At 40.9% G+C, this 12,800-nt stretch overlaps 1 protein-coding gene across 2 annotated transcripts in view; it reads left to right on the top strand.

Moving 5' to 3' along the window:
• LOC129751132 (serine/threonine-protein kinase Pak) overlaps nt 1-12,800 on the top strand; it is a 184,953-nt gene that overhangs the window by 18,350 nt on the left and 153,803 nt on the right. For both annotated transcript variants that reach the window (XM_055746440.1, XM_055746441.1), the window contains one exon: nt 821-1,638. In XM_055746440.1, coding sequence (XP_055602415.1) covers nt 1,515-1,638 — 124 coding nt within the window. In that variant the 5' untranslated portion in view covers nt 821-1,514. The remainder of the gene's footprint in view (nt 1-820; nt 1,639-12,800) is intronic.

The raw sequence follows: 12,800 nt of genomic DNA, 5'->3' as shown, positions 1-12,800 counted from the left end.
AACTGAGAAACGATAGTAAAACAGCTGATGTTCTATCCCCTAGTCCATGTTTTGGGAAAAGTTACTTGGCACAAAGAGATGTTTATGAGCAAAACATAAATCTCATGAAAACAGGGAACTAACACAGTCCCTTCCTTGAATACTTGAATATAGATTCGCAGACGTATAGACGGTTTCAAAGCTAGTGTAACCTACTTATCTCTGTTATGCGAATATTATTATTTTGAGTAAGCTGGAACGAGGGGTTGCTAGTTGGACCAAAAAGGTATCTTACTGACATTCCTTCTTATTATCCTCATTAACTACTAGGACGTGGCCGGCGCCGTTATTGGTCCCGTTTAGAAGAGAGAGTATGAGTTTTGCGCATTGAGAATGTATTGCAAATCCCAATCGAAATAAAATAGTTTTATAGCACGTCGAGCTCAACGGTTTAAGGCGGATATGAGTAGTCAAACAAGCAAAGCTAAGCTGACACAAAGAGAAGTTCATGTTGAAGTAGCCACTACAAAAAACTAAGCATGTAGTTTTGATTATCCAAGACAATCGTGGAATTACAAAATCTAGAGACGGTATTATGAAACTGGAATTATTGAGCAACACTCTCACTGAAAATTGAAGGAATGGGTGCTCATATTCCATCTTGTGGCCATTTATAGAACTGTAAATTCGGCCAAAAAGATCGTTTTTTTTTTAAGAATATTAATACCTTTTATAAACTTGCTTCAACAGTAGATTCACGCTGAACAAAGAATATCCAGTCTTTCAGTAGAAAATGACTAACATTGTACTTATTCTTCCCTTTTCTTTTTTTTCTTTACAGATCATCCCCAGATATGGACAACTGCTCCCCTCGGAATACACCGCTGCTGTTAAGCCTGTTCAAGAAGAAGAAAATCAAATCGGCACATTAGGCTCGCCCGTGTGTCTCGATGTCAGTGTGTATTTGCTCAGTTCGTAATGGTTTAAATTAAGTGTGCGTGTTACTGTGAAAAATTCCCTATCAATCAATCGCATTATCGTCGATTTGTGTTAGTCATCGTCATCATCATTCCACGATTTCCTTTGGTGGGGCTTTTATGAAGATATCGAAATACCTTCCCGAAGCCAGAGCCGGAGCCCAAGCGTTCAAGTCGCTCTCAAGTGGTTGATGTTTTTGGTGTGTGTCAAGAAAAGTGATTCCTCGAGAAGGCTGGTAAATCAGGGTCCCGGGAAAAGTCCAATCACGTCCCGAGTGTTGAAGTGATTGCGTTGGTCCCTGCCGTCTTTTAGGGGGTGGGGTTTGTGTGTTTTCGAAGCAAGCAGAGTGTTCATCAGTAATTATCGTTACTCAGTGCGAAAAAAGCGTGCAAAGCTCCTTCCGGGCGAGTAAACAAGTAAGGTGTGCCTGGAAGAAAGGAAGAAAGTGTGCACACACATCCATATAAATACAGGCCGCGCGAATAGGTGTTATCTGGCACTCCATTATCAGCTCGTGAAAATAGGAGGAGAAGCGGCGAAGAGCGAAGGCGGCCAGCATGTCCAGTGAAGAGGACAAACCTCCGGCACCGCCGGTTCGACTGACGAGCAATCGGGGCGGGGGCGGGGCCGGCGATCGGATCGATAGTGCCGCCCCAGTTGATATGAAGCCGCTGCCGAAAGGTAAGGATTGTCGGATATGATGCCATTATGTTATGGAGTTTAATTTATTAAAACATTTCAGACGTTTTTTTTTATTTTTTGTCTCGATTATAGTCGTTTTACCATCTTTATGGTATTCGCGACTTTATATCAACGTTGCAGTTGGCGGACAGTCATTGAAAAACTTTTCCGGTACAACTTTTATTCTTGGGCTCAAGTTCACGGATATCGGCTTAGGAGGCAAATGACTTGCCAACTACAGATGTCAGTTACAACTATTTTTCAGAATTTTGATAACTTCAGAGTTCATATCACTTTTGTTGACTCACGTAATTTGAATCCGAAATAAACTTATGCTTGATAAAGGAATAAAATGAATCAGTCATTTAAGAATGCTGCGAAATGCCGCTTATTTTTTAAATGACGCATAAAGATTTGTTCTACTCTTTTTGACTGATTTATCAGCTCATTAGGAAGAGCTTATCAATCAAATACAGTTGTATCACGCGTCAATAGACGTGGGTCCAATTTGCCTTTCTATGGTACATTCCTGTTCAACTAGAATTTATCGGATTCAATATACCATAGATTACAGAATTTTTACATGGTTGATCCCTGTTTCGGAAAATGATTTGGTGTCTTCGAATGCAGCTCAGGCTCATTACCTTTAGAACACACTTCTCAGGTCGAGGACACAGTAAGCGCGAAGCAAACTGCAAAGCGGATACCTAATTCGCACCACTTCTAATCGAAACACGTTGAAAACAACATCGATCGTACACGTGCAAGCGATTTTTCGCGCGAAGAACTGGCTCGATCGCGCGATTCCATCCAGAGTTCATCAGGGTGTTTTTTTTATCGCAAATGATAATTTCTCAACAAAACTTTTTCAAAAGTTTTTCAAGTCGCCGTTTCTCTGATGGTTCTGAAAAATGCACGGTTTTAGCGCGGATGTTCGCAAATAACCTGGTGTCAGTCTTTTTCAATGGAAATAAATTAGAACTGGCAATAAACGACCGGTGCCACGAAACCCCCACAATATGTGTATAGGATGAATAGGCTGAAGGGATAGAAATTGAAATTCGTTGTCTAACGCCATCTTGAAACCCAATATGGCGGCTTCAGCTGAGCCTTAAAATGCTGGAAGTGACTGCAAAGCACATGAACCCCTCACACTATGAGTATTGGGTGAAAGGTCTCAATAAATAGAAGTCGAACTTTGCTGTCTTGAAGTCCAAGATGGTGGCTTCCATTGAACTTCAAAATGCTGTAAATAACTGAAAATCGCTTGAACCCCCCGCAATATACGATTAATAATATAAAAATGAGAAAAAATTGTGACAAAAATATAACAAAACTTTGAAAAAATATGCAAAAAATATGACTAAAATTTGAAGAAGTTTTCCAATCGAAGCAATCAGGTATTATCAAGAACACTGGTTGCTATGAAGAATAAATAAAATTTTCATTATGTTACTTGCCCTTACGAAAACCACACGCGTTTTATTTTACTCTGCCTATTAGGTTATGGGCCCAGAGAAAGTAACGATAATCAGGAAGTTTTCAGCAAGTAGTAAAACAGCATGAGCACAACGAGAAGAATTGCTCCGCCTTGGCTAGGGCGGAAGCGGAGATGGTGCACAAGCTCGGAACCAGAACTTTGCCACACAGGGCCACCCAGCAATAGAGCGTCTGGTCGGTCGGGAAAACTGGATGACCTGGAAGTTCGCAGTCAAGACCTATCTGGAAGTGGAAGATCTCTGGGACGTGGTGCAGCCAACTGCCAATCCGGACGGTTCTTTGCCTGCTGTGGATCCTAGGAAGGATCGAATTGCGGGAGGAAATATCATTCTTTTTCTCGACCCCGTAAACTACATCCACGTGGAAAACGTGAACACTGCTGCTGAGGTTTGGACGAAACTGGTCAACACATTTGAAGACACCGGTCTGACTCGTCAATGGGCTCTTCTACACAAGCTCATTTCGACGAATTTATCAAATTGCTGGCGGGATTGCCGCTGGAATATCGTCCGATGGTCATGGGTCTTGAGAATTCTGGCATTGCAATTACTGGTGACGTCATAAAAACCAAATTGCTACAGGACATCGAGATGTCCGAGGTCAATCCCACTCAAGCCTTTATTTCAAGACGTCCTTTCAAGCCGAAGAATCACAACTCCAAGGTATCCCAAAATAAGTCAGGTGCTCCGAATAAAACGAAAGGGCCCCAATGTCGTCGCTGCGAAAAATTCGGGCACATCGCCAAGGATTGTATGGCCAGAGAACTAACCAAGAACAAAGTCGACAGGAAAGGAGATGCATTTTGTGTTGTACTGTCTGCATTGGATTCAACCGAGGACAACGAATGGTACTTCGACTCCGGAGCGGTGAAACATCTGACCAAAAACGAAGCTCTTTTGGAAGATATCAAGGAATCGACGGGGATTATCATCGCTGCCAACAAACAGTCCATGAAGATCGTTGGCGAAGGCACAGCTAAACTTCAACCAACCTGTAACAAATATTCCATAGACCTCAAGAATGTTGAATTGGTTCCAGATTTAGCCGTAAATCTTCTGTTTGTCGGAAGAATCGTGGAACAAGGTCACACTGTCACATTCGACCAGCATGGATGTGAGATTCGAAATTCCCGAGGCAAGCTAATTGCAGATGGTTGCAGATCCAACGACTTGTTCAAGCTGAATCAAAAGAAGTCGTCTGTCCTGGCGTGTCCAACTCGAGATTCTGTTCGATTGTGGCACAAACGCATGGGACACATGTGCATCAAGAATTTGAAGCTGCAGAAGGATGGTCTCGCGAATGGTATAAAATTCAACGGCCAAGAATGCGGAGATTGCAAGGTGTGTGCTGAAGGCAAACTAACTCGATTGCCGTTTAGCCATGTCGGAACGCGAGCTACTGGTATTCTGGACTTGGTCCACTCCGATATATGTGGTCCGATGGAACGAGTCAACCGCACGATAGTCGAGCGCGCCAAATGTATGCTGTCCGAAACCGTTTTGGGCCGAAGCGGTCGCTGCTGCTGTTTATTTGGTAAACAGATCACCCACGAAAGGTATCGACGTTACGCCGGAAGAGGCGTGGACCGGGCGCAAGCCGAACCTGTAACACGTGAGAGTGTTCGGGACTACCGTGATGGCACATGTACCCAAATGCAAGCGCAAGGCGAACGAATGTATTCTCACTGGTTTTGATAAGAATTGGAAGACATACCGATTATACGACATCACAAAGGACGAAATTTTTAAATCCCGAGATGTTTCGTTCATTGCTGAGGGCGAAATCAACCGAGCTCAATCAAGCGTTGCTGAAGGCAGACGAGCTACTACGTTAGTCAGGTTGGACTTCAATGAATTAGTGCCGATGTCGTCAACATCAGTTCAAGAAGAACCCGAAGCCGAAAACGAAGATGAACGTGCTGAAGAAACCAAATCGGAAGCAAGTTTTTTCGAGGCAAACGATACTTTGGTCGAAAGTGAGGTTCCTGTCATTCCCACTGTGAGGCGAAGCAACAGAGAACTGTTCATTTCTTCGAGATACCGCAATTATCAGCTCGATTGCACTGGCCTACCTTCATCAAAGTTCGCTGATGGTTCATCGCCGATGATTGAAACTGGATCGGAATAAGGGCGTATCAGCATCGAAGAAGAGGCAGACCCAAAAACTCGTGGCGGCGAAGCCTAGCCGCTGAAATCCGAATTGTCGACGATAATATTGACTGGGACCAGGTGAAGACGCTGGCTCCGGATTGTCAACAGTGGAGGTCTTTTACCACGGCCCTATGCACCGGTGGATCGGCGCGGGATAATTAAGTAAGTAAGTAAGTAAGTACTGCGCCCCCCTCGTCTTCGTCGAATGAACAACCAGGTAAAAATGAGGTCCCAACACGGTTGATGCTCTGTGATCGGGGGCGCCTCCTCCCAGGCAAGTATAATTCATTACTTTCCCAATTACTGGTTCCCATGTTTCACAGTTCCTACCGGATGATCCCTTGTCACATCAAGAAGCGTTGGCCCGTGGCGATGCCAATGCTCTTATCTCGAACGGTACATGGGAGCTTTGTGACCTGCCGGCAGGACGAAATGCAATCAAATGCAGCGAAAGGGGGTAGATTACCAGGAAACCTACTCTCCAGTTGTCCGGTATGGTTCGCTACGTTATCTTTTCGTGCTCGCTGCACGCTGGGACATGAAGGTCGATCAAATGGATGCCGTTACTGCGTTCCTTCAAGGAGATTTGACGGAGGAAATTTATATGGAGCAATTACCATGCTTCATCGACGAGAACAACAGATCCAAGGTATGTCGTCTCAAGAAAGCTCTCTATGGACTCAAACAGTCAAGCAGAGTCTGGAACAAGAAGCTTGATGTCGCTTTCAAGAAGTTCGGCCTCCAATGCGCCGATTACGATCCGTGCGTGTACATCAAGTTTTCCGGAAACAAACGATTATTTGTAGCTGTTAACGTTGACGATTACTCATCTTTAGCAACTGCGATCTGTGGAAAAAGGAGATAAAAAGAAAGCTGAATCAAGAATTCAAAATGAAGGATTTGGGTCCCGCCAAGCATGTTCTGGGAATCCGAATCACCCGGAGCACAAATCAAATTGCTCTGGACCAGGAACAATACGTCGACGGATTGCTGAATCGTTTCAACATGGCCAATTCCAAGTCAGTACTCCGATGAACTCGACGGTGAGGTTGTCTCGTGAAAGTTGCCCAACGAGTGCTGAGGAAGCTGAGAGGATGAAATCCGTTCCGTACCAGGAGGCGATAGGTTCGTTGATGTATCTGGCTCAATAAACTTGACCAGATATTTGCTACGCGGTCAACATCTTAAGTCAACATCTTTGCAGATGACATAGTAGTCATAGTACGAGGTAAATTCGACTGCACTGTTAGTAATAGGATGCAAAATGCCTTAAATTACTGTCTAAAATGGTGCAAAAAAGAAGGACCTATCTGGAAGTGGAAGATCTCTGGGACGTGGTGCAGCCAACTGCCAATCCGGACGGTTCTTTGCCTGCTGTGGATCCTAGGAAGGATCGAATTGCGGGAGGAAATATCATTCTTTTTCTCGACCCCGTAAACTACATCCACGTGGAAAACGTGAACACTGCTGCTGAGGTTTGGACGAAACTGGTCAACACATTTGAAGACACCGGTCTGACTCGTCAATGGGCTCTTCTACACAAGCTCATTTCGACGAATTTATCAAATTGCTGGCGGGATTGCCGCTGGAATATCGTCCGATGGTCATGGGTCTTGAGAATTCTGGCATTGCAATTACTGGTGACGTCATAAAAACCAAATTGCTACAGGACATCGAGATGTCCGAGGTCAATCCCACTCAAGCCTTTATTTCAAGACGTCCTTTCAAGCCGAAGAATCACAACTCCAAGGTATCCCAAAATAAGTCAGGTGCTCCGAATAAAACGAAAGGGCCCCAATGTCGTCGCTGCGAAAAATTCGGGCACATCGCCAAGGATTGTATGGCCAGAGAACTAACCAAGAACAAAGTCGACAGGAAAGGAGATGCATTTTGTGTTGTACTGTCTGCATTGGATTCAACCGAGGACAACGAATGGTACTTCGACTCCGGAGCGGTGAAACATCTGACCAAAAACGAAGCTCTTTTGGAAGATATCAAGGAATCGACGGGGATTATCATCGCTGCCAACAAACAGTCCATGAAGATCGTTGGCGAAGGCACAGCTAAACTTCAACCAACCTGTAACAAATATTCCATAGACCTCAAGAATGTTGAATTGGTTCCAGATTTAGCCGTAAATCTTCTGTTTGTCGGAAGAATCGTGGAACAAGGTCACACTGTCACATTCGACCAGCATGGATGTGAGATTCGAAATTCCCGAGGCAAGCTAATTGCAGATGGTTGCAGATCCAACGACTTGTTCAAGCTGAATCAAAAGAAGTCGTCTGTCCTGGCGTGTCCAACTCGAGATTCTGTTCGATTGTGGCACAAACGCATGGGACACATGTGCATCAAGAATTTGAAGCTGCAGAAGGATGGTCTCGCGAATGGTATAAAATTCAACGGCCAAGAATGCGGAGATTGCAAGGTGTGTGCTGAAGGCAAACTAACTCGATTGCCGTTTAGCCATGTCGGAACGCGAGCTACTGGTATTCTGGACTTGGTCCACTCCGATATATGTGGTCCGATGGATTGCCTCCTCCCAGGCAAGTATAATTCATTACTTTCCCAATTACTGGTTCCCATGTTTCACAGTTCCTACCGGATGATCCCTTGTCACATCAAGAAGCGTTGGCCCGTGGCGATGCCAATGCTCTTATCTCGAACGGTACATGGGAGCTTTGTGACCTGCCGGCAGGACGAAATGCAATCAAATGCAGCGAAAGGGGGTAGATTACCAGGAAACCTACTCTCCAGTTGTCCGGTATGGTTCGCTACGTTATCTTTTCGTGCTCGCTGCACGCTGGGACATGAAGGTCGATCAAATGGATGCCGTTACTGCGTTCCTTCAAGGAGATTTGACGGAGGAAATTTATATGGAGCAATTACCATGCTTCATCGACGAGAACAACAGATCCAAGGTATGTCGTCTCAAGAAAGCTCTCTATGGACTCAAACAGTCAAGCAGAGTCTGGAACAAGAAGCTTGATGTCGCTTTCAAGAAGTTCGGCCTCCAATGCGCCGATTACGATCCGTGCGTGTACATCAAGTTTTCCGGAAACAAACGATTATTTGTAGCTGTTAACGTTGACGATTACTCATCTTTAGCAACTGCGATCTGTGGAAAAAGGAGATAAAAAGAAAGCTGAATCAAGAATTCAAAATGAAGGATTTGGGTCCCGCCAAGCATGTTCTGGGAATCCGAATCACCCGGAGCACAAATCAAATTGCTCTGGACCAGGAACAATACGTCGACGGATTGCTGAATCGTTTCAACATGGCCAATTCCAAGTCAGTACTCCGATGAACTCGACGGTGAGGTTGTCTCGTGAAAGTTGCCCAACGAGTGCTGAGGAAGCTGAGAGGATGAAATCCGTTCCGTACCAGGAGGCGATAGGTTCGTTGATGTATCTGGCTCAATAAACTTGACCAGATATTTGCTACGCGGTCAACATCTTAAGTCAACATCTTTGCAGATGACATAGTAGTCATAGTACGAGGTAAATTCGACTGCACTGTTAGTAATAGGATGCAAAATGCCTTAAATTACTGTCTAAAATGGTGCAAAAAAGAAGGACTTAACATAAATCCCTCAAAAACTACAATAATTCCATTCACAACAAAAAGAAAAGTTGATATAAAGGAATTAACCTTGAATAATCAACCCATAGCACTAGGAACTCAAGTTAAATTTCTTGGTGTTATTCTTGACCAAAAGCTGAACTGGAACGCGCACTTAGAATACGCTATTTCTAAATCTCTATCAACGTTCTGGGTATGCAGCAAGACTTTTGGAAAATCATGGGGACTAAAGCCTAATATGATCTCATGGATCTATACAGCAATATCGAGACCCAGATTATCCTATGCAGCTCTTGTCTGGTGGCCCAAAACATTACAGGAAACAACACGGAAGAAACTATGTAAATTACAAAGAGTAGCATGCCTTTCAACAACTGGAGCATCAAAGTCAACTCCATCGTCTGCGCTGGACGCAATCTTAAATCTCTTGCCTCTACCTGAGTTCGTGCAGTTGGAGGCGGAAAAAGCAGCTTTAAAAATTGAAACGAACTGATTTATTACAAAATTGGGAACTTAAAGGGCACCTAAAAATTCTAAACAGGTTCAACATGAATGCATTGATTACATCCGTTCAAGACTGGATGATTACTAAACCAAATTTTTATACAAGTTTCAAAGTTATTGCTACGGATCGATCCATATGGGCAGAGGGTGGCCCTACAACTAGGATAGGATCGATAAATTTCTTCACCGATGGCTCAAAAATGAATAATAATGCTGGTGCCGGAATATATGGTCCAGGGGTAAACATCTCGATTCCAATGGGAGGCTGGCCCACAGTTTTTCAAACAGAAGTCTATGCGATATATTATTATGTGGAAATATGTTTAAAGAGAATGTATAGACACGCTAATATCTGCATATTTTCAGACAGTCAAGCAGCAATACGGGCTCTGAAAGCCCCAATGTGCAATTCAAAGCTGGTGTGGGATTGTATTAATGCTTTGAATCAATTATCAATCCAAAATCAAGTGAACCTATACTGGGTTCCAGGCCACTGTGGTATAGAAGGCAATGAGAAAGCAGATGAACTCGCTAGAAAAAGATCTGAAAGGCGCATGATTGGCCCTGAACCTTTTTGTGGAGTATCTACTTGTGCTCTTACAAGAGAATTAAAAAAATGGGAGAACTCAAAGATCAAATTCAAATGGCTTTTAGCCATCGGTGCTAGACAATCTAACAAATTCATAAAGCCCGATTCTAAGAAAACTTGTGAACTTCTAAGTCTATCGAAAAGGGATCTTAAAACAATTACAGACCTTTTTACAGGGCACTGTCCATGCAACTACCACTTACATAAAATAGGCAAACTCAGTAATGAGATGTGCCGGTTTTGTCAAACTGAAGTAGAAAGTGCAGAGCACTTAATGTGTGACTGTGGATATCTTATGACACATCGACTGAAAGTTCTTGGTAAGCGAATCTTAACGCCCGATGATATTTGGAAGATGAAAGCCAGTAAGGTGGTGGGATTCAAAAGAAATACCATCCCAAACTGGAATAATGTCTCGATTTCGACTACAACTGCCATCTCTATCAATAATGACAGTATTGCGTGATCAGACAAATAATAAATTGGGTTATTCCACAATAGATCACAAAAAGTTGGTCGCAGTGGATCTTCTCATACAAAAAAAAAAAAACATCTTAAGTCGTTTCAATTCAAATCCTGGAGAACGACACTGGGCTGCAGTGAAACACTTGTTTCGATATATACGAGGAACATCAACAAACTTATCAAATCCTAAAATTCCTTCATTTCATTATGACGAAACTTTTCCTCTGAAGCTTTACAAACCATAGTCGTATATTTCAGAATTGTGAAGCAAGAGCGGAAAATGTCGGGATAAAGAGTAAAATACCCGAAAAAGCAGGGAATTCTATAAACAAATGATTTTAAGCCTCAAAGCATATATTTGTCGAGCAAAGAACCGTTCGTAGAAAAATTCCTCATTCATAAATTATTTCTTAGCTCACGCATATTGTGCACTGCAGTGAAAATAAATAAAGTTTTTTAATTAAATAAATTTTTCACAATTGTGAAGTTTTAATACGTTAAGTCTTGGTAGTTAACTTTCATAGAGGTAATTAATTAAAGATTTTATACCGTTGTGCACTTTCTTCACAAATATCTGGAAAAAATAGGAATTTAAAAAAAATCCGAATCCTGCGACTTTTTAGTTCTGATTTGAATTCATACGTTGAAATCAGACAGTTTTCGATTGAATCCACATCTCGAAAACTAAGATTTACTTAATCTCAACATCTATCTTATAACTGGAATTATTATACATTAATTCAGAATTGATGATGTTCGAATCTGCATCAAGAGCCCTTTTTTTCAGACAAACACGTTATGCTGAAACGAACCTTGTAAAAAGTAGCAGAAATCTATCAAACACATTTCAACTGGGAGAGTTATTTTGAAGGGTCTGACAAAATATCGAATTAATTTAGTGAAAAAAAATTGAATGTAAAAGAAAAATATGAATTCAGTGATTCATCATAACTCGATCAATTAATTTTCGGAAAAGCTGTTTTTTACAAAGATCTTATGATCAAAAGCGGTTTTTAAATAAATTGAACAATGAATATGTTTTTGTTACGTGACTTTACTCATTTTCAGCTATTTTCAATTGAGTTTAGAGCACCTTTATCAAAAATTTAAAAATAATCATAACCAAACTTCAAGTTTTCATTTCAATGGTAAAATATTTAAAAAAAAACCTTATTTCTTTGTTTGTGTTATATGTACTAACACACAACAAATTTAAAAAAAAAACTATCAAAACATAAGTTCAAAAATCATATATCAAATATCTCAAATCGACATAACCTCGAAGTTTTTATCTTATTTGGTTTCGAAAATATTTTCTTCCTTTCTTAAATTTTAACTTTTGAGAATCGGGAATTTTTCCATGCGGGAAAAAATCCGGAAACAAAAGAATAAAATTAGATGCCATCATTTTATTTGGTATATTAGTAAACGCACAGAATGCAAAAGGTGTAACAAACTATCCAGTTTTTGTGTGATTCCTGTATACATTTTTCAATTAAACCAGAGAGATTTCAAATTGAAAAATCGAATAATAACATGCATTTTTTAGATTTTTACATATTTAGACCAATTTACCAGAATTTAGGTAAATAGATTCCAGTTCTAGAACTCAGCGCATTTTAAAAAATATTTAAAGGTATACAATAAAAAACATTATTCAGTATTCAATATGAAAACCGAAATAAAATTTTAGATTGCATAGCATGAATAAGGTTAATCGGAATCTGTTTTAAGAACTTTAGAAGAAAAATATAAGAATATCAATCAGTAGCCAAGCTATAAAATGAAACTTATTCCGAAAATAAAATAAGCATCAGAAATTGAAATTGAAATTTGAGTAATGAATCCAAACTTGAAAATAAGTTGATTTATGGATCGGTTATTCATTACGCATGATTATGTTTCAAATCTCAGAATTCAGAAGCAAAATTTCTACAGTAAAATTCAGTGTTTTGACTTGAAATTTAAAAAGTATGGGAGAGTGGGGAATCGTGGGCCACTTTTTTTCGTTGTTCCATAACTTCTTTATTATAAAAGATAAAATGAAAATAAAAAATGGTATGTTTTTCTACATTTTCAAGGTATCATGAGGTATTTTTTTTTAATTTTTAATAAGTTATTTTCCCCAAATTCTGACTGTTTGAAAAAAAGAAATATTTTTTGGATTTTGAAAAATGGTGGGGAATCGTGGGCCACCAAATCCAAATTGACCTAATAACATGCAAAGTTTATGAGTTCACCCAAAACTGTGATTTCCTAATTCATTCGTTATTTTAAAGCAATTTCAGATGATGAAATAAAAAAGAGAGCTGTGTATGATCGCATAGATTCCAAAACCTGGCTCGCGAACGTTTTGGCAAAATTTCTTATAC

The sequence above is a fragment of the Uranotaenia lowii genome, chromosome 3 (genome assembly GCF_029784155.1).
Source record: "Uranotaenia lowii strain MFRU-FL chromosome 3, ASM2978415v1, whole genome shotgun sequence".
Lineage (NCBI taxonomy): Eukaryota > Metazoa > Arthropoda > Insecta > Diptera > Culicidae > Uranotaenia > Uranotaenia lowii.
This window is presented reverse-complemented; position numbering and strand designations above follow the sequence as displayed.